The 26,868-nt window shown below is 36.4% G+C and overlaps 3 protein-coding genes across 3 annotated transcripts; 1 reads left to right on the top strand and 2 right to left on the bottom strand.

Annotated features, from left to right (window-relative positions):
- The first annotated feature begins 902 nt into the window (after positions 1 to 902).
- Positions 903 to 11,009, top strand: LOC116402529 (serine/threonine-protein phosphatase 7-like). The gene is given in 6 exon segments (XM_031881977.1): positions 903 to 1,653; positions 1,928 to 2,224; positions 2,226 to 2,423; positions 4,372 to 4,518; positions 5,061 to 5,168; positions 10,797 to 11,009. Coding segments are annotated over 6 exon segments (1,398 nt in total). The 5' UTR covers positions 903 to 1,086; the 3' UTR covers positions 10,878 to 11,009.
- Positions 11,010 to 11,175: 166 nt separating this feature from the next.
- LOC116402528 (AT-rich interactive domain-containing protein 3-like) lies at positions 11,176 to 17,439 on the bottom strand. Its single transcript, XM_031881976.1, has 13 exons — positions 17,145 to 17,439; positions 15,881 to 16,660; positions 15,748 to 15,787; positions 14,883 to 14,935; positions 14,463 to 14,508; positions 13,949 to 14,041; positions 12,875 to 12,982; positions 12,718 to 12,769; positions 12,542 to 12,617; positions 12,385 to 12,451; positions 12,250 to 12,300; positions 11,811 to 11,903; positions 11,176 to 11,546 (listed from the first exon to the last, which is right to left on the bottom strand). The coding sequence occupies exons 2-13, from the start codon at positions 16,630 to 16,632 to the stop codon at positions 11,445 to 11,447; spliced, it is 1,533 nt and encodes a 510-aa protein (XP_031737836.1). The 5' UTR covers positions 16,633 to 16,660; positions 17,145 to 17,439; the 3' UTR covers positions 11,176 to 11,444.
- A 674-nt stretch (positions 17,440 to 18,113) lies between these two features.
- LOC101206462 (diacylglycerol O-acyltransferase 2D) lies at positions 18,114 to 25,594 on the bottom strand. Its single transcript, XM_004146137.3, is given in 10 exon segments — positions 18,114 to 18,511; positions 18,878 to 18,965; positions 20,297 to 20,394; positions 20,489 to 20,575; positions 23,378 to 23,533; positions 23,621 to 23,727; positions 24,666 to 24,751; positions 24,854 to 24,928; positions 25,020 to 25,150; positions 25,152 to 25,594. Coding segments are annotated over 10 exon segments (1,014 nt in total). The 5' UTR covers positions 25,236 to 25,594; the 3' UTR covers positions 18,114 to 18,409.
- Positions 25,595 to 26,868: the final 1,274 nt, after the last annotated feature.

Raw genomic sequence — 26,868 nt, 5'->3', positions numbered from 1 at the left:
TAGGAAAGGATTAAACCATCGCCAGTAATAATATAATATACCATATGGGATGCGATAAAGAAAAGAAGAAAAAAAGCTAGAAAATTAGAAGGTATGTGTAGGTATAGTGGAAGGAGGCGTTGAGAAGGAGGAGGTGGTCTTGATGAAATCCAAGCAATCGGCAATGGCTTCGGCGTAGAAGGAGTTGGAGCGGCGGAAGGACCTGAGCTTCGCAGCTTGCGCAGCTGAATTAGAAGAACCTTTTGATGATGTTCCGCTCTTCTTAATCTCAACAATGGAGCGCCGCCACCGATTTAAGATACGCAACAGCCACCCGAATTTGGACCGCAGCTTTGACACCGACAGTCTTCTGGAGGTGAGCCGGAAGCCTCTGCAGGACCGCCTCTGCCGCCGCGTAATCCTCTCATATGTGATAGGGTCCATATTGAAAAATCGATCCGGAATATAATCTTCTTTTTTGGTGGCTTCCGCCGGTTGTCTGTCTCGTCTGAAAAGAAATGCTTTGAAAAGTTTAACCCAACTTCACGCAGGATATCGTTATTTATATGTGCAAATGGAATATATATATATTTATATGTGGAGAATATATTTTATTTTGGTGATCTGCTCTCATTGACACTCTTCTAAATTTATTTGTTTATTTTGGTACAGCGGGTAGACATTTTAATTTATTTTATTGTTTTTAAAAATGTTTCTTAATAAATTATAAAAATAATAAATTTATAAAATATTTACATTAAAAAATAATAGTTAAATAATTTTATATATTTTTTATATTGGTAAATAGTTGGTCATTTTTATTTTAATTTATAAAAACTCACTGATTTAAATTAGAGTTTAATTTTGAATAGGGTCATTGCGAGTGGTGGGTTCGATAGATGGGCTCGGTTTAATGAAAACTTTTCGGCCAGCATATTATGGCAATGGTGATGCCTAATTAATGGGACAGTGGAGTGCAAAAGGAGCTGGCGCGCGGGTGGCATGGCAGTAGTTAAGTGTAAAAAAATAAAATAGTATAGAAATGGAGGCGCTGCCATTGCTAGGGCTTGCTACATCTCTCATCATTCAACGACGAAGAAAATAACAATGTCGTCGAAGCATTTTCCGGATTTGGATTCTTCAGCGTCGCCCAATCCGATTCCCACGGATGTTACTCCGGCTCCTTTCGATCATCTACCCTCCACCACCACCTCCTCCACCCTCTCTGAATCTGACGAAAATCCCTGCACATCATCTTCACCTTCTTCCACTCCACCTCCGATTCACTTACCTCTCTCTTGGCCTCCCGATGCCACCCTTTCCCTCCAGTGGATACACCATCTAATCGCCGCCTTCGACTGGTCTTCCAAAAATTTACCTCCATCCCACTTTCCTTCCGTCCTTCCCGTCTCTGTTTTCGACACTCTAATCCTCACCGCTTCTAAAATCCTCCACAAAGAACCCAATTGCCTCAAAATCCTCCAAGATTCACCCCCCAGCAGCGACTCCACTGTAGTCGTCGTCGGAGACATCCACGGTCAATTTCATGATCTCCTCTTTCTTCTGCAGGATGCTGGTTTTCCTTCTGAAAACCGTTTCTTTGTCTTCAATGGGGACTACGTCGACAGAGGGGCTTGGGGTCTTGAAACTTTTTTGCTCTTATTGGCTTGGAAGGTATTTTTGAACATCAGTTTTACTTTTAATCATTCATGTAACCATGTTCCCTGCATCGTCGGGATTTTTATGTTATGCGTACAGTAGCATGTGGCCTGCTGTTTAATCTTCTCTATCTAGTCTCTGTCCAATCTCTATTATCTCAGCCTAGAAGTAGTTGCCCTTCTGTAAAAGAAAAACATTGCATCACATTTATCCTTGCTACTTTCTAGTCTTTCTTTGCCTTGAACAGGTGGTTTTCCTTTGATTAAATTCTGCTCCATAATGTCTAAAGGTGTTTATGCCACATCGTGTATTTCTTCTTCGTGGAAACCACGAATCCAAGTACTGCACATCCGTTTATGGTTTTGAGAAGGAGGTGCTAGCCAAGTATGGAGACAGAGGTAAGCACGTCTATCGGAAGTGTTTGGGGTGTTTCGAAGGGCTGCCTTTAGCCTCCATTATTGCTGGATGTGTATATACGGCTCATGGAGGACTTTTCCGCAGTATATCAGTTCCTTCGTCTAAAAGATCGAAAGGAAAAAAAAATCGTAGGATAATCTTAAATCCGGAAGCCAACGGGTTATCTCTTTGGTTCTTTGGAGGAGCTATCCAAAGCCAGAAGATCTGTTCTTGATCCCCCATGGGAAGGCTTGAATTTAATTCCGGGCGATGTGTTGTGGTCTGATCCTTCTATGAATCCTGGTCTCTCCCCAAATAGAGAGAGGGGCATTGGTCTCTTGTGGGGTCCTGATTGCACTGAAGAATTCTTGAAAAAATTCGATCTGAAGGTAACTATAACAAACACTTCCTTAGTTTATTTTAGATGTTAAAACGCGTGTGTGTGTTTGAATCAGGACATCTATATTGTTTCTTTAAAAGATATATTTTAATACAACCCTCCCCTGGTTTGGGGCTTGAGTTTTTTCCTCCTTTTTGGTTATTTCTTGTCATCTATAAAAGCGTTTCTTGTCAGAGATACATTTTTAATGCAATTCTTAGCTAATGAATTAAGTTTTACCGGTGGCAGTCAGTGGGTCCAAAACTTGTTTGAAATATTAAATAGAAGTATATAGTCACTCGACTATTTAAGTTTTGTTGCTTGGACTGCGCCCAGGTTTATGTTAGCCATCTTTATTTGCATAAAAGCATGAGTGTTGTCTGATCCAAGCTGATTATATGTGACATCAACAACTAAGCCATCTGTATTAATACGGATTATGAGCTACTTTGTGGGCCTTCAGAGACCGAGAAACATCAAAATTTTTAGAGGGCGTGAGTTCTTATTTTGATGTTTGGACCCTTAATAGATTCTTTGTTTTTCATCCTTGTTTCTAGACGATTTTATAACGATTCTCTTGTTCTTATTTACATCAATCTTTCCCAGTTGCATTGGGAAGAAACACATTAATTTCTTCCTCTATTCCTCCTCCCTCTAGCAAAAGACACTCTGAGATGGACCAAGATTCACGCTTCATCTTCTTTATTGGAACCTTTAGGCTATGTTAAGACTTCATGGCAAATACTTCAAGTAAAAGATTTCACCTTTTCTGGTTGCCTTTCCGTATTACATTCACTATTTTCCTTTTGGGGTTCAAAATTAATCTTGTGTTTGTTAATCCAAAGACGAAGTATCTCATGAGAATGTGGATGAGCTTGTTAGATGGAATACCGAACACCAACTAACTTCTACCTTCTCTTCCATGGAGATTGGAATTAATCCAACTCATTATTGTTAAGGTTGATTCTTTTAATAATATTCCATCTGGCATTCCATCCCTCCTATATTTCAATCATTAGAACCTCCTTGACTTGTGATATCCTAAACAATATGGGAGATGCTACCTTCCGGAAGAGGAGATTGATTAGTGGCAGTGGACCCTTGATACGAAGGCTTCTCCATGATAGTGTAGGGAGGCATTTGAAGAGCTTTTCCTTCATCTGCCCTTCTGTGATGAAGGGTTTGCTTTGTGGCAGTTAGGTGAACCAATAGTGGGCTCAATAGTTTTTTTGATGATGTTTGGTTTCTTGTTAGATTCTATGCTTATCTTTGGCTCTTTGTTTCTAGGCTCTTTTGTAATTATTCGCTTGGACTTATTTCTCTTGCTTAGAGCCCCTTCTTGTATAGGCCCGATAGTTTTTTTAATGTCTGTGTATTCTTTTGTTTTTTCTTAACAAAAAAGTTTTTTTCTTCTCCATTTCTATATATCTTTTAGGATAAGTATGTTTTGCTTTCTTCTCCTTTTAACTGTTCTTATAGATATAGAAGCTTAACGTATAGATCAAGCCTCATGATATGGTTCTTCTAGCCTTCTAGGGTTTTTTGGTTGCTTGCTGGTTTCCTTCTCCATCGTTCCAAGAGTATTGCAATCCCCTCTCCATTTCCATTCTTTTTTTTCTTCTGTATTTTGTCTTCTTAATCTCTTCTGCAGCTGACTTTACTCTATCCTTCATAGATTCCCCTTTCATGTTCCATCTCTTTGACATGGTGAATTTGGTGCTTTAATTCTAAAGTCGACAGAAATAGAGAAAACAAGGACTGATACAGGTCATGTTGTACACGGTACACCCGAACTCACTAACTAACAAGTAAAAACTTGTCCAACTTCCTAACTTTCCATCTGTCAACTAACGTAGCATATACTGTTGGACGCTCCAACATTACTCTAGACGTATTTTATAACATAAAGCAAATTGTCTGAACAATCAGTTTGTAACCTTTTCCTTTCGGTTGTCTAGCTAATTATCAGATCCCATGAAGGTCCTGATGCTAGAGAAAAGAGACCCGGTCTTGCAGGAATGGATCAGGGTTACACGATAGATCATGTTGTAGATTCAGGGAAGCTGATTACTTTGTTTAGTGCTCCAGACTATCCACAATTTCAGGTATTGACCGGATCTTTATCTCTTTGTAGAGTGGATGACATAGATTGTTTTTAATTTTTGTATTTCTTTTGAGTTCTTCCCTTTTGTCTATTTAAACTCAGCTTGAAGGGATAAGTTTTCTATCCATCAACTTGGCAATAAAAAAATCAGTGTCAGTGATATAATATGGTGTAATATCAAAGACTATTTTTTGAATGAATGAATATCTTGCCTCTCAATACGAGAGGTGTTTATTTATTGAGGAAAAGTAATACAAGTTGGTTACTTTGTAACTAACTAAGTAGTTTTAATAAACTATAACAGTAAGCTAAAACAGTAAACTAGTAATATTAAAAATTGGGCTGATGTTGAACCCTTCAGACAACTCAATCTTGTAGGCATTTGGCTCATATTTAGCAATTATTCTACATGGGCCAATCTGTCTATCTTTCAGCCTTCCCTAAGTTCCAGTTGGGAACCTTTTTGATAAATGAGTAAACTTTATATTACCTTTTATTTCACTTGAAATGAGAACTAGTTTTCTTATTGTTTTTCCCTTGTAGGCCACTGAGGAAAGATACAAAAACAAAGGTGCATATATTGTTCTAGAACCTCCGAATTTTGATGTTCCAATCATTCATAGTTTTGAAGCCATTACTCCACGACCGAAGGTAGCAAGTTATTGCCTTGTTTGGAAAATTATTCTCAAGTTGGTGGATATTTCCTACTTTGATATAGAACTATATGATGATTATTTTCTTTTTTGTATTATATTTTATTGTACTAGTTGTATTATATTTGCCAATTTTTTTTGCTTCTTTGTAGATGTGTTGTTCTTCTATTTAAGAAAACCCTTTTCTCTTTGTGAGGTATACTAAAAATTACATTCTTTGGCATGGTATCAGAGAAGGTTTTTGAAACCCTAAAAAACCCTAAAACTCTTATAGCCCTTTGCCAGCGCTAGCCATGTGTTCTGCCCCTCAAGGTTTGTCGTTGCCAGTAGTTCTACTTTGACTGATCGCCTTGCCGACCACAACTTGTCGGACGTCTCTAGTACCTGCATTTTCTTGCGATTTTTGTTTGTAAGTTGGTTTTTTTTTTGTTTGCCGTTGTTTGTTGTGGTCCTTGCCGGTTACCCCTTTCTGAGTCGTCCGCTGCCAATGACAAGATTGGTTTGTGTTTTCAGATCTGTTCTCTCCGTTTTTTTTACCTTTGTTGCTTCAACCATGTCAAATACTAAGTTACCTATGGCTAAAGTCGATAATTGTATCCATTCCAATAGCCCCACTATCCAAATCACCACAATGCGACTTAATGGAGTCAACTTTCTTCGTTGGTCACAAGGTGTTAGACTTTATATTCGTGAACAAGGGAAACTTGGCTTCATTATCAGAGAGAAAACTGCCTCAAAACCAAACAACCCATTGTTTGCTGCATTGGATGTTGAAAACTCCCATGGTTATGACTTGGCTTGTAAACTCCATGGTTGAAGACATCAACTGTAATTACATGTGCTACTCTACGACCAAGGAATCGTGGGACAGTGTGACACAAATGTACTCTTATTTAGGCAATCAATCACAAGTTTTTGAGTTGAATCTCAAACTAGGAAGATATAAGCCAAAAAAGTAACTCAGTGACACAATACTTTCACTCCTTCGAAAAGATTTGGCGAGACCTAGATCTCTTTGATTCATACGAGTAGAAATCGAGTTGAAATGTCAAATTAGGAGATATACACCAAAGTAGTGTCTGTTCTCCTTAAGTTAAAGAAACTATAATGCTTTGGTGTCTGAAGGCTGATGAACAACCAAACCTTTCTTGTATTTGGTGTATATGTCTAGATTTGTAAGCCTTCTGACGCCATAGCATTATAGTTTCTTTAAAATAAGGAGAACAGACACTCCTTTGGTGGAGATGCCAATCATTCAAGGTTTGGTTGTTCTCCCATAAGAAGGCTTACAAATGTTTTGACCCTCCGACCAGAAAGTACTTTGAGAGTATGCATGTGTCTTTTTTGGAGAATCAACCCTTTTTTTTGGCCAAAATTCTCTTTAGGGGGGAGACCTAATCTTGAAAGATAATTTTTGGAACACTTCACTTATCCCAAACATCATTGATTATGAAATTATGAGTTCTAATTCTTTGATGCCAAGTGTGGAGAGTTCTTCTTGTAGGCAGAGAAACAGTACCGACTGACTTGACAAGTAAAAAAACTACGGGTTTACACTAGAAGAAACTTAACTCAAAAGAATTGAGAACAGATGGTTGATCTATCACAAAATCAATCTAATACCTCGATAAATGATTCTAAAGATCCAGGTAAAATACATTCTCCTTCTTCTAATTCTCTCAGTTTTTCTCATAATCCCTTATCTGATGTCTCTGATCTTGATATTTCCAGTTGCCCATAGGAAAGGTACTTTTAATTTTGTCAAATATCCCATTGCAAATTGTCTTTCTTATCTTAGATTGTCTGACAGTCACAAAGCCTTCACATCCAAAATAACCAACCTGTTTGTTCCAAGGAATATACAGGAGGCCTTAAGTAATTTGAATTGGAAATTAGCAGTGATGGAAGAGATGAATGCTCTGAAACAACATTGCACATGGGACATAGTTGAACTAAAAAAAAAAAGAAAACAATTGAATGCAAGTGGGTGTTCACGGTGAAATGTAAAGTTGGTGGTGTTGAAAGGTACAAGGCCAAATTGGTTGCTAAGGTGTTTACTTAGACCTAGGGAGTTGATTATCAAAAAACATTTGCTCTAGTTGCTAAAATCAATTCTATCAAAATTTTGTTGTCTGTTGCAGTTAACTTTGATTGACCCCTTTATTAAATGGATGTTAAAAATATCTTTCTCAATTGGGAACTTGAAGAAGAGGTATGTATGGATGTTCCACCCGGGTTTGAGGTAGATCTCGAAATTAACAAATTGTGCAAGTTAAAGAGATCATTCTACACTCTCGAACAATCTCTTAGAGCATGGTTTGAACCCTTTGAAAAAGCAGGCACAAGCTATGGATTCTATTAAATCACCAATTCACCCAAAAGCTTAAGCTGGTGGTTGAAGGAAAATTTAATTATATATCACTCATAGATTCAATTAAAGTCAAGTCAATCATATGATGTTTTATAAACATACAGAAAATGATAAGGCTGTAGAGTATACTGATGATATCATTCTACCGTCAATGATGAGACAAGACTGGCGAAGAAAAAGTTAGTCGATGATTTTCAGATCAAAGACCTAGGAACTTTAAGGTACTTCTTAGGCATGGAGTTCGTCAGGTCCAAAAGTGGCATTCTTGTCCACCAAAGGAAGTATATTCTTAATATGCTAGAAGAGAAGATTTCTTTGGTTTCAAGGTGGCAGAAACTGCGATTGAGCAGAATCTGAAATTGGAAGTTGCAATAAAAAATGAGATAAAAGAAAGAGAAAAGTACCAGAGACTTGTGAAGAGACTCGTATATCTTTCCACACACATTCTGACATCGCTTTTGCAGTCAGTATGGTAAGTTAGTTCATGCATGGTCCTAAGTTAACTGACTTTGATGCAGTTTATAGAACCCTAAGATGTTTGATAGGTACTTCAGAAAAAGGAATGGCCATCTCAAAGGTGAAGTTCACATTGATGCTGATTGGGCAGGTAGCACGATGGATAGAAGATCCACTTTTGGTTACTGCTCCTTTGGTGGAGGATGTTACTTGGCGAAGTAAAAAACAGAGTGTTTGCAAGAAGTAGTAGAGAAGCAGAATTTAGAGCTTTACCTCATGGTGTTTGTGAGGCTATATGGATAAGAAGACTGTTGGAAGAATTGAAGTTCACTCAGACAATGTGCATGCACATTTACTGTGATAATAAGGCAGCAATTTCCATTGTCCACAATACAGTCCTTCACGACAAGACAAAACATATTGAAGTTGATTCTGAAAGAGTAACGGCTGTGTTAGAAGCTAAGCTAAAATAGCTGAAAGAGCTACCTTATTTCAAAACTCTTTCATAGATGGACTTCTCATAGAGTGGGTAAAAACTCCATTTCCAGTTTATGTAGAATGAAATTATGGATTTTCTCCTCTAAATGAATATGATGGAAGCAACGGTTTGTTCTAGAGGGAAGTTCATGCCAGCCTATTAGCAGTGGCTTAGTATAATGGTTAGAGAGTCCGTTTGAAGAAACAGAAATCTTTCTATTAATCAACTTTGGCAAATGGAAACTAAAAATCATCAGGTCCTGATTCCTTCAAATGTGAATTTTTTAGAAAGGATGGGGACACCAAGAAAGAACAAAATTAGAGTGTTCCAAGAGTTTTTCAAACATGGCATTATCAATGAAAGGACCTAGACCATTAGTGTTGGTGCACTGTCCCTATGCTATAGAGTATACAGTCCATGAGTCTCAAAGCCACCTCTTTATCCTCTGCCTTATTCTAACAGATTTTAGAGCGCCATGATCTCTATTTTCAATTGGGTCGTGGTTCTTTCTATCGATATATCTAATTTATCTTATTCTAGAGGATTATCCATTCAATGGAGGAGACTCTTATGACATTTGTAGCCTGGAGTAGAGTTGTTTAGTCGTGGTGCACACAGCACAGGGAGTTAAATTAGTCATGGAATTGATGTTTTTTAGAACCCCTTGGGTTAAATCTGTAAATAAGCAGGACCTTATGGTTGCACCTCATGAGAGCCTTTTTGTGGTTCGTTTAGATCGAATGCAGTAGACATTTTTTTCTTTAATAAAAAAGGGAAACAAAGCTTTCCATTGAAATAATGAACTGAGACTAATGCGCAAATTTACGAAAGAATATACGGAACATAAAGCTATAAAAGACTTGTCAGTGTAAGAATGGTAAATCAAAACCAGACCAAGATATCAAATAAAAGAAGAGAAAATAAAAGATTCACATGAAATGAGACTTCTATGATTGATTGAATTTTGAAGAAATAAAAAACCAGCTTCTTGAGGCTTAACTATCAACCAATCCATGACCCTCTTCAAAACATCAAAATCAAAATCTAAAGATTACCAAAATCTTTCACTAAGCTCAACAGGCTATAAAATCCAACCAAGTTGCCAATAGATTCATGGAACTTGGAGCAAAATTTCCCCAAAATTATCTCAAAACGAGCCCGATAAGCAATTGAATGCCCGAAGAAATAGCTGTATCTTCAATGACAAATTTAATTTCCTCTTATGGCTTAAAACACCTTTCACGTTAAAGCCCTACGAAGGTGGAAGATCCTTTTGTAGTTATACGAAATTGCCATTACACAAATTTACTTAAACATAGCCTTAAATTATCCTTTCCCTTTTTTGTTATTTCATATATCCAACAATTGTTTATTTTCATGATGAAATAAATGGTTGCCTTTCCAATTTCCAATTATACTATAAATGGAAGACTTAGAGATGAATTTTGGGTTTTAAGGGTAACTAGACAAGGAGATCTCCCTCCTTTCAACTAAATATTAGTCATCACTTTTCTCCACAAAGCAGATAATTCATGAAAAAGCCTCCAATCCCATTTTCCTTTTAGTACCATTTAGCTTCTTTTTCAAGCCTCGGATAGCAAGCCAGCCAGCTTCAAGCGATTGAGAAGCAAATTGTGAACAAGCCAAATGGCTTAATTTGCCATCTGCATTACCATCTATAAAGAATTTGCTCAGAGCTTTTGGGTGGAAATAGCCTTTTAACCTAGCGCTTCTTGCTAAAAGGTGAGATGGATATGAATGTTATGTATAATATAAAAAGTTTGGAATGAATGAAGAGTTTGAGCTTCAATATTAACTTGAATGAAATGCCTTCTGAGTCCCAAGTTCTCTAAAGATCTCTAGAAAACTGTATTTGGAGTCCAACTAGAGATATCTGGACAAGTACTGTTTGTAATTTGACGTTCCAATGATGCACTCAACAAAGAAAGAGTGAAAACGAGTCTTTTATGCACCCCGATTGTTTTAGCTCCAGGCACCGGGTCAAGTAGAGAAGAGCGATGAAAGAAAAGAGAGGAATGGCTAATCCACGATCGTATCTGCACTGCATAAAAAATGAAGACGTAAACCATCTTGTCCTTTTGCTTGATGGCCAATCAGATCTTTCTTTAACGCAACACCCTCTTGGTTTCCCTTTAAAGAGGCTCAGAATGCCTCAGTTGTTGGTAAAGGTGATTAATCACATTCCACCTCTCAATTGTAGCCCTTTTTCTTATCTTGTATGATGATAGAATAGATGTATCGTACTGTTATGCTTATCGAGGTCTTGTAAATGGAGCTAACCGTTATTACTTCACATGCAGGTCAAAGCATATTATGATTTTGAGGATGTAATTGATTCCGACGAAGAATTAGACTTGGCCTCAATGGCAACTGAACAATGAATGTGTAAACTTCTAATTTTTTTAAATGGATATTGATTGTTACATCACGTTGCAAGAGTATCCTTTTCTGGTTGATTTCTTTTAAGTGTTATAAAATATTTACATTTCTATTTTAAATTTATATGAACTACATACCTTAGTTTGTTTGAAAATGAAAATATCATCACGTTCATGCTTAATATTGACGCTGATCAATCTGCTTTCCTATTTCAATGCTGTCATCTACAAGATTTGTTACAGTATACTCCCAATTGGTGTACTCCTTTTTCCTAGGGCTAAAATGATGCAACCGTCAACAAGAAAAAATGAGCAGTAGTATCCTTGCTACTATAAATACGCCGTAAAGGATACTTAGATTAGGAGTTCACATAAGATACATTAATAGCTTTTCGATACTAGCTAACCACTATCAAAGATCTTACAAAACAAAACAAAATCATGTTTCCTGCCTATCTAAACGGTCTTTTGCCACTGTCAAACTGTATTAACATTATAAAACAGACTAACACGTCAAACTACAAGATTGGTTTGAACATCGAGCTTCAGTTGAGTGGTTATGTAATGCATTCATTCCAACTGTTCAAATGGAACACGAACAAACAACTGTCCATGTAAGGTGACAACGGCAGAAGTCTGGTGTGGATCAATCCTTGACGGTAGGCTGACCACCTGCAATAAAAAATAAGCATTGAATATTTTTTCTAAATTCACAAGATTAATTTTAATCGTTGAAAAACACGCATTGAATATTTCTTCAGCCTCTTTCCAGGCAAAGAATTTGAAGGTCCGAGGTGAGGAAATTAGGGAAATAAAGCAGATTAGAGTGAGAAAACGTAGGAAGTCTTGTAAATTTCAACGATAATGTAAATTGTTGAGGGTAATCCTGGTTACTAAAATAAACTGCTTCTTAATAAAGTTACGGTCAGTAAGGACCTTTTTGAAGGGTGTGACACCCCATGGATTATCAGGATGTTCAGGGTCACCACTAATGACCAAGCGTCCTGCCGGATCAGACTGAACACGCACCTGCAGAAACAGAATTTGGAAAAGATTTACACACTGCTCGGACAACACTGAAACATATGTACTAATTCAGACCAAAACAATAAAAAAAGGTTAAAAGTAAAGATGCCTTGAGCTCATAGCACAAGGCCTCACAAGCCAAAGGCTGCTAGAACAGCAAACAGATAGAAGATGCTCATCTCTCTTAACCATTGCAAGAAAAAAAAAAAACCCAAGCAAATACGTTGTCCATTGAACTTCTTAGAAGTTTTTATTGATTAAATAAAATAGAAAAACAAATTAAATGGTTTCTCCATGACAACTGTACACATTGCAAATGATGAAAAGGCATAAAACAGAAATGATGTACCTCCTCGCGGAGTAGTCCAGGAACTAATGCATAGACCTCATAACAATCTTTCTGCCACAAGAACGGAACTACGTGAGTTGGCTCTATGATCATTATTACTGGTGTTTTTCATTAAAACATACTTCCGCAACTTACAGTTTTCTGCACATTGACCTTGACCCAGTCGGCTGGTTGTCCAATATCAACTACTGCTACGTCCAACCTAAGCCACAAACAGGAATTTTTTTACCAACATTCCATCCAATGTTTTCTTACATGCACAAATAAAAATCCATATAAAGAGTTTACTAACTGTGGTTTTGGTGATTTTGTACGTGCTGATTTCATGGAGTGCTCCATGTAAGATGGTTTCTTACGTTTAAGAAGACCTACATCAACCAAAAATTATTAATAATAGTTGTAACCAGAGGAAGAAAGAATTACAGATATGCAGCCATCCTAGCTGTGAAGAACACAAAAGAAGCTTACCAATGCTTTTTAGTTGTTTTTCCCTTTTCTGCATTGAGAGTGAGTTCTTGTCCTACAGAGATTATTAAACATGATACTCCATTGGAAAAGGATGGTAAGGGAATAAATTGAGGATGCACAAGAGAAAACAATCCATGAAACACAGCATTCACCAGACCTTGATAATAGGGTCACTAACTTCACCATTTCCCAGAAGACGTTGTGAGTGCCAACCTTGCATGGCACGTGCAGCAGCATCTCTTCGTGCTCTACCTGATCCGGATCCCTGATTAAAGTTGTGTGAGAGAAAATCAGGATGTATAAAATTACTGAAGAAATTTGACTGTATGTACATTAATTTGTTCAATCGTGTACTAGTTAGACTCTTAGGTATATCCTTGAGGCAAACAATTATTAGCAGGATGCTATTTCCTCGGGGCAATATAACACAAACATGAGCAGGATCAATAACACCAGCATTATTAACAAATAACACCTATACTTCCTAAAACTAGCCCCCACTATTTTTTATGATCTAACATATGCAACATTTAAGATGACCTCGGACTGGATGTCTTCTCTTATTCCAGATCTTTGGTTAGCTCCTCAAACCCATCCTCATGATTCAGCTTCTTTTTGTTCGTATCTAAGCTATGGACGTTAAAAAATTCAAAGAAAATACACTTTTTGGTTAGCCAGTGGCTATTGGCAGGACTAATACCAATGATTTTATTGAACACTATTTGTCTATTGAAAATTTTCTTTGATGGAATGTTGTACTTTTACGGAATAAGTAAGCTTCTAGAGATATCAATCATCTATCAAAGCCTGACACAATTTCCCACCAAAATTTGGGAGTCTCTGACCAATGTCTTAAAAGACTAAAGAAGACCTTTTCCTCACGGAGAGGTAAGGCAAAAGCCTCAACAAGGAAAATGGGGAGTAAGCCTCTGATAGTGAATTAAAAACCTTTTTCAAATCCAAATTTGGTATAACCAAGTATCGCTAAACACAAGTCATATAAAAGTGTGAAAAAAACTAAATAATAGTTGAAACCAGTCACTAGCCCTGAATCTATGAAATGAAATGCGTTGTATGTAACCTTCAACTCTCTTACCTCTTACGAGCAAAAAACACCATAATAGCTATCATATATAAAATATAACAGAAATAAATTTGCCCAAAAAATATTAGCTATTCGTCATGAAGAAATAAAATAAATATAAGTCCAGAGCTTGAAATTCTGCAATACCTGGTTTTCAATACTCATCGGTTCTGAGTTGGAAGCAATAGGTACACTAAGTTCACCACCATTGGTTTTATGCCTCTCATAATCAAGAAGAGCCTAAAAAAAATTGAGAAGTTACAACCAAAAGTATTGTGTTAGATAACTTATGCAACTATATACGTTTCTCTTTCCATGAGCTTCTAAGCAGTAGATAGAGATTGGAGACACTTGAGTCTTGATACAAAGCTAAGGGTAAAACGAGTGCAACAAAACTCAGATAATAAATTGAAAAAATACTTGCTATGGTAAGAAAGAAAACATGGATTTAAAACTTCATCCATTTGAAACAAGTGCAATGGATTATATTTACATTACAAAACTTCAAATGACCCACAAGAAGTATTAATAATCCCCTAACCTTTTATTTGTAAGAAACCTGTGACTATGAAAATCCCATAGGATGCACATACAAAAGATGGATATAAATACATCAATGGAAATACACAAATATTCAAAGAAAATATCTTTTCGCCATCACCTTCTCATAAAATCCTCGAAATGTCCATGAAACTGTTGTGCATGTCCTGTAGAACCAAAAAAAAAAGAATGCTTATCATATATAGGCTGAAAGATGAGGTAATGTAAAAGATAAAGAAAAATCCTCCTAAAATGGAGATGTTACAACTCAGATACCATGATACCATTTATTCTTCAAACTACCTGAAGAATTTGTCAACAATGATTTAGTATAAATGTAAACCGGAATTAGGTTGGGCATTAGGCTATGCTGTTCAAGATTTCAGGCACTATAACTAATTTTACTCAATAAGAAAGACAGGTGAAAGAACATAAGCTAAATTAACAATTCGAAAAATATGATTGGGAAAAGCAGCAACTTGTCTCCCTCAGTGTCACACGTAGGAAAATTTTGATATTAGACTACCAATTGTGTCCTTACTTTGGAGGCTTGAAAGACTCTCCTACTTGACGCCACAACTTGCATGAAGTCACCTGTCCAGAAAGGATGCCAGTGATGGATGTGTCAAAAATAAGATTTCAGAGCCAAAAAAACAATTGAATCAAATGAAACAAGAAATATCATGAGAAGAAAGCAAAATAAAAAAGTAAATCATACACCCGCAATTTTCTCCCCTAACTACCTATGCCCTAAGGTTGATGAAGGGGAGCAGTTAAAACACTTTGCATGAAGATATAAATACCATGTTCATTTTCTCGACCATTAAATTTAGGCACAGTAGCCAAAGAAGCACGAAGACAGATACGAGACATGAATACGACATGACGCGGACACGACGACACACCATATTTTAAAAATCTAGGACACGACAAGGCAAGGACACATTTATTAAAATATTCATATTTAAAGTATATATATCATATTTATAGTAAAAGAAAATTCATAGTAAATGAATTGATGCATTTATATGCTTAAAAAACTGAGCTTGATGTATTCCATGCCCAAAAGTTATTATCATTGTCATATATACGCCTTTTTAGTCTAATCAATGAATGTTCTATGCAAATCTAATACATTTGCTGCACTAAAAAGGTACAAAAGGTGTCCACCAAGTGTCAAAGTGTCCAAGTGTCCGACACGAACACACTATCCAAACTAAAGTGTCCGTGCTAACTCAAATGCATTTTATAGCCTCAATGTGTACGAGGCAGCTTAAGCCCTAAACAAAAAGTCACATGGGAACTAAAAGCATCTTTGAAATATTTATATTAGATTTCACACGATCCAAACATGTCATCATTGAAGCAAGAAACATTGTGGTCATTACAGAAAGAACAAAAAATACCTTGTCATAGCCTCCCAATCTAGTCACAGCCCTCCACAACCTTATAATAAAAAGTTCAAAATGTGAGCTGAGAACTCCATTTCCTATTGGATGATGTAAATCATGCTACAGTAAAGAAGAATAAAAATATTACTTGAGGCAATTCAGACCCTCTCCATAGAACTTAGGAGGTTTGAATTCCAAGCTTCTTTCTCTGAAGAAGTTCTCAAGCTCCTTCATGAAAGCAGATTGCTCTTCTTCTGTTCCTGATTCACTACCTTCAGCAATATGATTTTCATCCAAAAGAAACGAGTGATTCATGTTTGAATCCCCATTATGTGGTGTAGTAACAATGTCTTCATTGACCTTCAATTCTATGGCATTTTCTGTTTCAGCTTTTACACAAGATGACACTGGATGGGGAGTTACAGGTTCATCGTGACTCACTGTTGAAGCATCATCAAGAGAACAGGTTTTAATTTCAGGCATCTTAGAGGCCTCAGATTTGGCATCTATGGAGGACTGAACAGTTTCTAGGGGAGAGCTGGAAACAGCAGCATCTAGATCCCTCGAGGGTAACTCAACAGGGCCAGACTTGACATCGGAAGCAGGTTCTGCAACAGACTTATCCAACTCTTGGTCATAATCCATGGGAAGTGAATGCCCAGAAATTTGATTGGATTGCTGAAGAATTGTAGGTTTTTCTAAATTATCCTCAAGAGGTACAATTTCCTGTACACAAGTTCCAGGTGAATCAATCTCTTTTTCGCAAGAGTTTGGAGTTGCCTCAGCTGGCACAGAGAGAGAATCATGGAGCTCATCTTCTTTTGCATTAACTTGGTTTCCTTCACTTAAAGCAGTTGACACATCTTGTACAGATTCCTGTTTCTCCTTCGCGTCACACATCTTCAGTTCCAACGGAAGAATCAGAATCCTACAAGTAAATACTAATGGAAGTTAGGTTTCCAGAAGAAAGTTTAAGAAATGAAGGAAAGAATGCAACACGTAATTTTCAGAAGACAGATAAGGGGAAAAAAATGCTGCACTTAATAAAAGGGAAACCCAACCCAGAAATCCGTAAAAAGGAGTTGGCGTCTATGAGAAATAAGACATGAAAGTATCAATACTCGGTAGATGACAGCAACTTCCTATACAAAACGCTCAACCCATGATCCTCATCTTAACTTTTATGGAAAAACCTAACCCTAAGATTCGCTTCTCGTGCCCTCCCTGCATCAATCGAATCAAATAAACGGAACAGCATGCACACATTTTCCTAAAATTGACGAAAAAGAGAGACAAGGTAGTATTATATGATATGCATTTTGAGGGGGAGAAGACGGGGAAACGGTATGAGATGCAGATGCTAATGGGTTAATCTGGAAAAGAGAAGGAGCTGCATGCTTGGGGATTCAAACCTGAAATTGCTGATTTGATGTGTGGTTGTAATTTTACGAACATGCAACCCAGAAAGAAACCCTAAAAATCACACCTATATGATACCGTTTCCAATCCGATTGTCCGTTTCAATAACGTGATTCTTCAGAAATTTGAATTGGAGGTTGTCTATTTCTAGTTTATCTCGCGCAGGAGGTGCACGCCTTGAAGGAGAGCGATCGCCATCAGAACTTGGACCTCCACAAGTGGTTGCGAAACATCGATGGCCTCAATATTACCGCATACCATTCTTCTGTTAAAATGCAATGCTTCTATTATTATATCCGAGTTAGATGGTTTTCGTAAATTCTTTTATATATATATATATATATATATATAAAGGTATATGAGTTATAAAATAAAATAAATAGAAGTACATTTATACTGTAATTAATTAATTAAATAATTGTTTCTCAAATAGAAAATAAATGAATAACTAGACAACTTTAAATTAACCTTGAATCAAACATAAGGGTTATAAAGATCAATTCTAAATTATGAAGATTAATTTAAAAAGCTTACTACCTGTTTAAAATTCGATCAATTTTTTTAAAATCATATCTAAACTACCCTTTCTCAAACAATCAAATCTATAATTGATAACAAACTCTTAAAATTAATTTTCAATTTAATACAAAAAGCGATTTTAGAACCATTGTATTGCTAAAGTGGTATTTTATATTTGAAAGTTTATTTTTTAAAAAATAATTATAGTAAATATATATTTTTATTAATTTATTTTATTGTTAGATCAATAACATGCAGATTGATATTGAGGTAAGAATGCACATATTGAAAATAAAAGAAAATTCGAAACATATATTTCATCCTACAATGCTTCAAAATTCAACTGTTAGTGATTTATTATTTTTCTAAAATCACCATCCTCGAAGTTTTCGAGCATGGTTTGAGTTAAAACCTTCAATTTGTAAACCATTATAGCATCCGACTACAAAATATTAAAGATTAAATTATTAATCGAACCATCTTATGATCATCATTTCTAATTCAACAAGGGTTGGTTTATCCTACAACATTTCATAACTGAATTCGAATTCCATTTAAGTGTATTATTCTCAAAGATTTAAAACCCTGGTTTTCTATTCTGCTGGACCCCACATCATTTGCCAAAAGATCTCGAATGTATAATAATGGGCACTCCGATCATTGCTACAGATATTCTTGAATACAAGAGATGAGTACAGGATTGATTGAAGTTGGACCAAATAAATCTCTCAACCTTTAATCAAAGGACATTTAACTGCAGATCATCATAGCCAAGCTGTCCTTTATACCTTTCAAACATACTTTCGAGTGCTTCAACAAACCGACCGTGTAAATCAAGCACCTGATAAAAACCATGTAAGAGATATGGGACTTACCATGATAGTTGTAAGAATAATGAAATACAGGACTTGGTAAATGATCCCCCTAAGCAGATAATTCTAAAGAACTTACTCAAACAATCGGTTTGAATCCTACTTATGATTGTTAAATTCAAAAAGTAAGGCAACTAGTTTTGACCCCTCAGCTCCCCCACTACCTCTCTTTCTCAGCACTCATCTAGCCAAACAAAGTTGGGCGGTGGAGTTCCATAGAGGACCAAAAAGAGAGATTCTTTGACGTCAATATTATGTATGCTTAAACGTTCGTAAAGAATTGCAATCATTCTAGCATATATGTTAAATTGTTAATGGACCTTTGAGACACCTACCTCATCACTCGTTGGATTTGGATTTTTCTTCACCTCAATGGGTCTTCCCACCACCACATGCATCTGCCGCCTATAAGGAAGAGGCGATCTGAAAACACAACAATATTCAATGATAGGCAGGTAACGATGAAATTAGAACTAGATAGATTAACTTACGAACAAAACCAAAGATCACCAACCAACACACTTGATCCCAATGTTATAACATACTATTGAACTTTTTCATGGATCATCTTGTTCCTCCTCCTCTTGAGGCAAATTTCTCAAAATAAATTGCATGTATACAACATTTTTACCAAACTAAAGCCCAAGGCTGGCGCGAAGTTAGTTTTGCCCGGTCCAATTTCCCAAAAAAATAACTAAATATATAATTCAATATTGACTGTGCAGTGTCAACACTGACATCCTGAATTGTTGAGCAATTACGAGGTTGTTAATGGCACCTGTTAATTTTATATTTATTAAATATAATAATTCAGAGTACATAATGACCTTTTAGGTAGAAAAATAAATAGATTTCAAAAAACCTGCGAAAGGGAAATACACAAAAGAAAATAATAACAATAATCATAAATCCTGAACAGTTGAGCAATTACATGGTTGTTAATGACACCCAAACTCAGCTTGCCTCAAGTTGCAGTCTATGCAACTCCTAGAAGGTTCAACAAAAGCCTACAATAGGCATCCCTGATTGCAGGAGAGTATCCCTATGAAGTGAAGGGCAAGAATGGGTCTTCTACAAATTACAGACCCACAAGTGAGGGTGAGTGTTAGATGACATAATATTAAATTTGTCTTCCATCGTCAACTTAAACTTTTAGGTCAATGGATGATTTAAGAATGAAGTTAATTAACAATTATAAGAGATGAAACCCAAGGTTCCTAACTTCAGTTTTTTAAAGAAAATCTGGTTTTAAAAAGGGGCTTCCCCCATCTTTCAACATATAATTGATTTGGGCTTTAAATTCGCAACAAGAAAGGTTGGGCTGTTTTGTCTTTATTCTTTAAAAGAATTGTTTAGACGTGTCCAGGAAGTATCCCAAACATGGCCCGCATGTTTAAAATTGAAAACAACAAATAAGAATAGGACATGTAAATTTTCATGTTGGACAGGTGTTTGTCTGTGTCCGACACTAGACACTAACTAAAATGGAGTGTTTGTGTTATGAGCACATAATAGAGCTTCGACTCCGAAGCTAGAAGTTTTGTGCACAATTGATGATATAATGACTAAAAATACATATATTTAAAGTAGACTCCTAAAAGCAATAATCTAGATACAATCATACAACAATGCAACCACGCAACCATTTAACAAGACGTGCTCTTTCTTTTTTAGCAAGATGGACAAGAACAGCATGGTAAGATAAGAGAAGAGCATGATATTTGTGAAGACTCGGCGAGAAAATATACACATACCCAAAAACTCCCCAGAAGACAATTGGTGTGAACTTGATTGCTCTTGAAAATTGGAGGAAAAACTTACCACCAGGTTTCCACCATTGATAGACACTTGACTACATGAATTTGGAGGAAACTGATCAAAATCAAATTTTAAAATACAAATTATAGCACGAGAAATATAACACTACGAAAACATTAGAAAAATACCTGACCAAAGCAGAAAACTGGGACCAGTGGTGTACCCATCTCCATCGCTATACGAACAAATCCTCGTCTTGTCTTGAGGAAGACAGTCTACAAAGTGAATTTCAGAATTGTCAATCCTGCCAAGCTTCTCATGGAATGAGAATGATTACTGCAACCCAACTTTACAGAAAAGCAAGAAGTTCTACTAATTACATTTCCTTTTCCTCTCCCTGAATGTTAACCATAAGCCTTTAGCAAGAGGGCTTTGAGGTGTCTCAGGATTTATGCCTCAACCAAACAAAAGGAGGCTCGTGACTATTGTTGCTGTTAGTGTTATTTTATTTTATATTAATCGACCTACTGCATCCATAATGATTCCTTACATAATCCATAATCTACTCTAACTAAGAACTCCCGCCAAGCCAGACCACCGTCCTACCTCTAACTGGACCCATTTTTGGACAATTATTTTCCTTATTTGGTGTGTGTGTGCCGGGGGGGGGGGTTAGAGTACAAAAAGACCAAAAGGCATTGCTTAGGACATTAAAATGATCTGACAAATTATTCTGAAGCTAAAACCTCAGAATTTGACAAGTTTACACTTTAAAAGCAAGAAGTGACACACTAGAACAAACTTAATTTTATCATCAATGGGACAAGAGAAATACCGACCTGAATGGTAGCTGCAGGCTTTCTCCTCTTTTGTTTCCTAATTTTGTGGTGGTAAGAGAAATACGGACTTCTTATTTTCTCTTTTCTTCTGTTTCCTTCTTTTTTTGAAGAAAAAAATCATCTTTCTTTTAGTGTTGCGACCACCTCAACATTTTTTCCCGTAACAGAATGTCGATAGATATTGTTCTTATAATCAAAAGTTTTTTTTAAAAGGAAACAGACACTTCCATTAAAGCATTCCAATTAAGACAAATATCCCAAATAGAGTAGTTTGCCAAGCTTTTAGAGAAAGAACATCATGAGGGGAGGCTTTCAGACAAGCTGAACCAAAACGGTCATCCTAAGGAAGAGACTTGAACTCTCTAGTTGCACTCTTTCAGCCCATTAGACCACATTAGACCACAAAAGTTTGGACGCTAATGCCACATCTGAGACCAACTAATAAAGGAACAATAGTGGGATGCGTGGAGGGTTTCCACCAACATTGCCTTCAATAAATAGAATCAAAAAATAAATGTTGCAAGGTGTCCCTATACTTCATGCAAAGAAAGCAAATAAAAGGTGATGGGCAATGCAAAGGAAGATTTCTTTCAAGAAAGCTCAAAACAATTCTGCAATCCAGAACTCATTATCCAAATAAGAATGTTGATTCTTTTAAGAGTCCCAGACTTCCAAATTTCACTTTTTTACCTGTAAAGATCCGAGAAACAAGAATCTCATCTTTGAACGATCTTCATCTATGAGCGATGATCGAAAGATAATGTTCCATGAACGAAAATTACCATCCCAATTATCATAAACCAAACAATTGGAGGGAGAACCTATGTTGAATAGAAAAGGAATATCAACTTTTAGAGAAGAATCAACAATCCAAGTGTCTAACCAAAAATGTATTCGTCTGCCACCATATATTTCTTTTTATATCCATGAGTGTTCGGGCCAGCTTACGCGAACCTCAACTAATCTCACGGAACAACCCGCCTAACCCTACAACATTTGGCTGTCAAGGAAACTCATAGAAAATTATTTCCTAGGTAGATGGCCACCATGGATCGAACCCATGACCTCTTAGTTAAGTAATGACCTTTTTACCATTAGGCCAACCCATGATGGTTCATCTGCCACCATACTTCAAAAGATCTGTTTCCAGAAGTGCTAATGGTTAGGGCCATTTTCATGAATGTTGTGAAGCAACTAGCACAAGAAGGAGTTAGAATTAGACATATTTGGTTTTTATTTGTGAACCACCAATGCCGATTTGTAGTAATGGCTCAAAATCTTGAATTTCAACTTCTTTCAACAGTCTTCTAAAGAAAACTACTCATGATAAAGTTTCACCATCCTAAGGGTCAAATACATACCCATCGGGCAACAATGCTATCCTGAAAAGACGAGGAAGACATGAACATAAGACTAATTGTCAATCCAAGGATCTTTCTGAAAGGATATTCTTTTGCTGTAGCCTTGTTGCCTCACCATCAATGGCTTTGGTTTGCCTCACATCTCGCCTTAGGAGTGAACCATGGGTTGCCTCGAAAACATTGACTCTTACTACTACTATGACTTTATTGATAAAAAATGTTTATAAGTCCATCCTATTAATAATAGTAGTGAAGTAGATTTTTTTGTTTAGTGTGGGAATTTGTTACTTTTTAATTTTTATATAACTATTATGTTCAACAATACTTGTTCATACCAATTGAGGATTTGTAAAATGTTATTAATTAATTTAAGGCTTACATGCTCCATACTAAGCACCATTATTTTTTGAAAAGGAAACAACCTCTTTCATTAATATATTAATAAGGAGACAAAAGCTCAAAGTACAAGAGGAACATACAATGAGCAAAGAAACCAAGGATCAAGGATCAGGAGCATCTCAGACATCTCAACTAGATTAAGACCCCAAAAAATTACAAAAAACAAACTCATCTAGCACTGATCACAAAGGAAAAGTAACTCCAGAATGCTTGAAGCAGCAAAATCCAGCAGTTATATCTACCTTTTGATACTAGAAAATAGGAGAATGTAGAAGAAAAAGAGAGAAAATTTAGCAATGCTCTGGCTAAGTTCAAAATAGACAAACAAGAAGGGACTAGAGTTTTATCTATCTTGGCTCCATTGTGCAAGTGGATAAGCCTTAACCTTCTAATAAAATGGAGGAAAGTGTAAATAAATCAAATAAAGATAGAAGAATCAATGTCAAAATTTACAGGTAAAGAAAGGATGGATAAAGACCTCCGAATTATGCTCCATATGAAATGTCTCTTGTACTCCACCAGGCACAATGATGCAACTATAGCCAGCTGCCAAGAGGGAGATAAAATTTTTCCTTGTCGCTGGCGTTAGGCCCATCCATGTCCATATGTGCCTCAAAAACGGAGTATAAAACACCTGGTAGAATACCCCGCACATGATGAAACGATTAGAAGTTACAAAGAAAGCTAGTAAATGCCTAGAATGAAAAGAAAGAAGTCTTACAGCAGAACTTGCAAGGACTTTCAATTTTTTGAGAGGCATGAAACCAGTAAGGTCGGCCAACGCAACAACACCAATAGGTAAAACTGAATGTGGCTCATAACCAAAAACTACAACATTGGAAAATAAAATTGCTCAAAAAAATGTATTTTCCAAATATTTTCTCTGAAAATAAAGGATTTCTTAAATAAAAGAAATATCCATAAAAAATAAGGAAAAAGATGCACAGTCCCCCAAGGAAGAAAGTGAAGATTTCTCCTTTGGATTCAGTTGATTCCTCTATCAAACAAGGACAATGATAGAAGACTACTGTATTGTCGTTTCCTACTATTGTAATTTATTACCAACTTATTTGTTTGTTTGTTTTTTTTATTTGGGAAACAAAACTTTAGGTAATACAAAATAAAGAAAGAACATAAGTTTTTTATCACCTAAACCAAAATGGAAGCAGAAAACAAAAAGGAAACCACTAAACGCAAATACAAAATGATTATCCATGTTTTGAAAGGCTTCAAGACATCCTTGAGGCATAAGCCCCAGAGACGTTATGAGGAGTACACTTCTTTTTCTGTTTTTAGAAACAATTGCTTTCCTTGAGAAACAATGAAAGAACACAATAACACTTGAAAAAAAAAAGTGGAGTACGTAAGATGTTGTATAAAATCCAAAGCTCTTGCTCAAGCCCTTCCACTACTTGGAAACGACTCAAAAGAGTGGTGGTTCATGCTCAGCCACAAAAATCCGACCACACAACAATTTGGGAAGTGTAGCCTCATTCAGTAATCTTAGAGGCACTAAAAACCAAAATGCACCCAATAGGATATCATGCATGTTTGCTCATTATAACCTTGTGCCATAAACAAGGTATTAAGACAAGATACGAGGAGCCAAGTTTCCTATAACCAAACATCTCGTTTCTCATATTTCTTTTATGGTTTTTTTTAAAAAAATAAATAAATAATTTCTTCTACGATGGTGAGAGAGAGACCGAACAATTGTAGAAGGGGATGAAAAAATAAAGTAACAAATAAAAACAGCAGTCACTAACCATAAGCACGATTGGTATCAAACGCATGTATATCCTCAACATGTAGAGTAACTGGAAAATAGCTGCAAGCATTTTGACATATATATCTGAAAGCAAACAGCAGATTATAAGCAGAGAGAGGGGGGACAACAGATTGATGAAAGAAGAAGAAGGAGAGGGGGGCCAACGAAAAGAGGTGCAAAACATACCTAGCCAATACGCGGCCGTATTTGCTTTTATGGTCGACAGGAATTAACACTAATATCAAAAGTAAAGCGAAAACCCTTAAAAAGAGAGAGAGAGAGAGATTAGAAAGAGACGCACCCAAAGGAAAAGGTAAAAAAGGGATGAGAGAATGAGAAAAACAAAACTCACAAGAGGGCTTTGGACAGGGAGAGGTAGAAGAGGGATATGAGGCCTAGAGCAAAATTGAGATGAATACCGCCAAGCCAAATTCCCAGGGCTACTATTATGTGCATCATCCGCCATTTGGTCGCCGACCCCACCGCCTCCCTTGAAAACTGTGACGGAAGGTTCTGAGATTTTATCTATCTCATCCCTCGCCACCCCCATCCCCATCCCCATCCCCATCCTACTACTCCGTTTCCCCCAGAAATGGAGAAGTTATCGCAATTCGCAATATATCCAGAAAGAACCGAGCACAGGACTTTCTAGTTGCCAGCCCTTTTTACTAATTTGCTGAAGCAGTTGTGGAAGCTTGAGTGAAAGTCACGTCGTACTTGTTACTTCCAATTTCCACTACCATTTCAGTGAAGTTTTGTTTTTACGCCCATGCTTCATTTTTCTTCTCTCTTTCTTTTTCTTCAATGTGTAAGGTATGGTTGGAGTTGTAATAGGCACTTAAACATTCTTCATAGATCTCAACTTTTTAGGTCTAATGTTAAATGTATTCAAATAAGGGAGATAATGATCACCAGGAAAGTTTCTTTTTTTTTTCATTGAATAGATAGACTAGTTTATGGAAAAGAGCATACACTAAACCTCATGATACTATTACGAGGGTTGAAAAATGGTTGTCCCCAATGACAAACCGATCAAAATTTTCCATACATAGATAATATCCATTTTGTGAATATTATCCATACAAAAATTGGTAAATGTGAATGCATCGACAAATATTGTGGAACTATCAAATGAATGTCGTGGATATTCTCCATATTTTCAACTGATATATCTAAAAGTATCTATTTTTCATTCTTTTTAAAATACAACATTTTCCAACTCAAATTTCTAATTAAAATTTTTCAAAAACCAACATTTTTCAATGGGGGTGGCCAAGCTTATGACAATGTGGGAAGAGTCAACAAAATAAAGAACTTAGCCCCCACACTTGAGAATCTCAATTCACGCATGCAACATGACCATAGAGCTGGTGAACCAAGAATTAGAGCAATAGGAAAACCCGGTGAAGGAGTAAGTTGGAACATCAAATCTCGAAGGAGGAGAAAAAGAAATAATCATGTTCGATTTCAAATGATAATATTTTTTAGTATACTAAAAGTTTCCAACATAATTGAAAGTATGTCATCCATGAATCTCATTATCAACCTCAATGCTACCAATAGGACAATACCTTGGATCAAACCATATTCCACCCTAATGAGGATGACTTTGAAGAATCTAGATAATATAGAGACTTTGAGTATGAATTTCCATCACTTTCATGAGGAAGTTGTGGTCTCCTTATGCAAACCGATATGTTACAACTGTCAATATAACCATAGGAACCACAATCACTTGAATGACCATAACTAATATGTAAATAACCATAAGTAGTATTGTTATTGTTATAGACATATTGTCCATGTGTCCATGCACGCTGGGAAAATGTGGCCAAGCCTCGACGTTTATATTGAGCATGTCGGGACTGCCTTTGTACTTTTTGACGTCTATAGTGTCGTGTCGGACAAGGCTGAAGAATTAATTATATCGTTAACTTTACTTTGCGCGACGTCAGAACGTTGGAAAAAATGATCACCATGCCCAACACCATTAGTTATGCATCGGGAATGGGGGTGGATTTCCCGACGTTTTCAAGATACATCGGGAGTTCCCCTTTTAATAAACTCATTTCATTATGTTAAATTAAAAAATCAAAAGAGAAGAAGGAGCATGAGAGAGAGAAGAAGAAGAAGAGATTTGTCGTCGTCGTTCCCCGCCGCTCATTTAGAGGAATGAGTGTTGAAAATTGGCATATTCACAA

Source organism: Cucumis sativus, chromosome 3, assembly GCF_000004075.3.
Source record: "Cucumis sativus cultivar 9930 chromosome 3, Cucumber_9930_V3, whole genome shotgun sequence".
NCBI lineage: Eukaryota > Viridiplantae > Streptophyta > Magnoliopsida > Cucurbitales > Cucurbitaceae > Cucumis > Cucumis sativus.
This window is presented reverse-complemented; position numbering and strand designations above follow the sequence as displayed.

What these genes read in the sequence shown, in the direction of transcription:
- LOC116402528 (XM_031881976.1), bottom strand. Translation starts at nt 16,632, where the DNA reads ATGTGTGACGCGAAGGAGAAACAGGAATCTGTACAAGATGTGTCAACT. An exon ending in AAAACAACTAAAAAGCATTG is followed by an intron (nt 12,618 to 12,717) that starts GTAAGCTTCTTT and finishes TGGTTGATGTAG; the next exon opens with GTCTTCTTAAACGTAAGAAA. An exon ending in AGGTCAATGTGCAGAAAACT is followed by an intron (nt 12,301 to 12,384) that starts GTAAGTTGCGGA and finishes TTCTTGTGGCAG; the next exon opens with AAAGATTGTTATGAGGTCTA.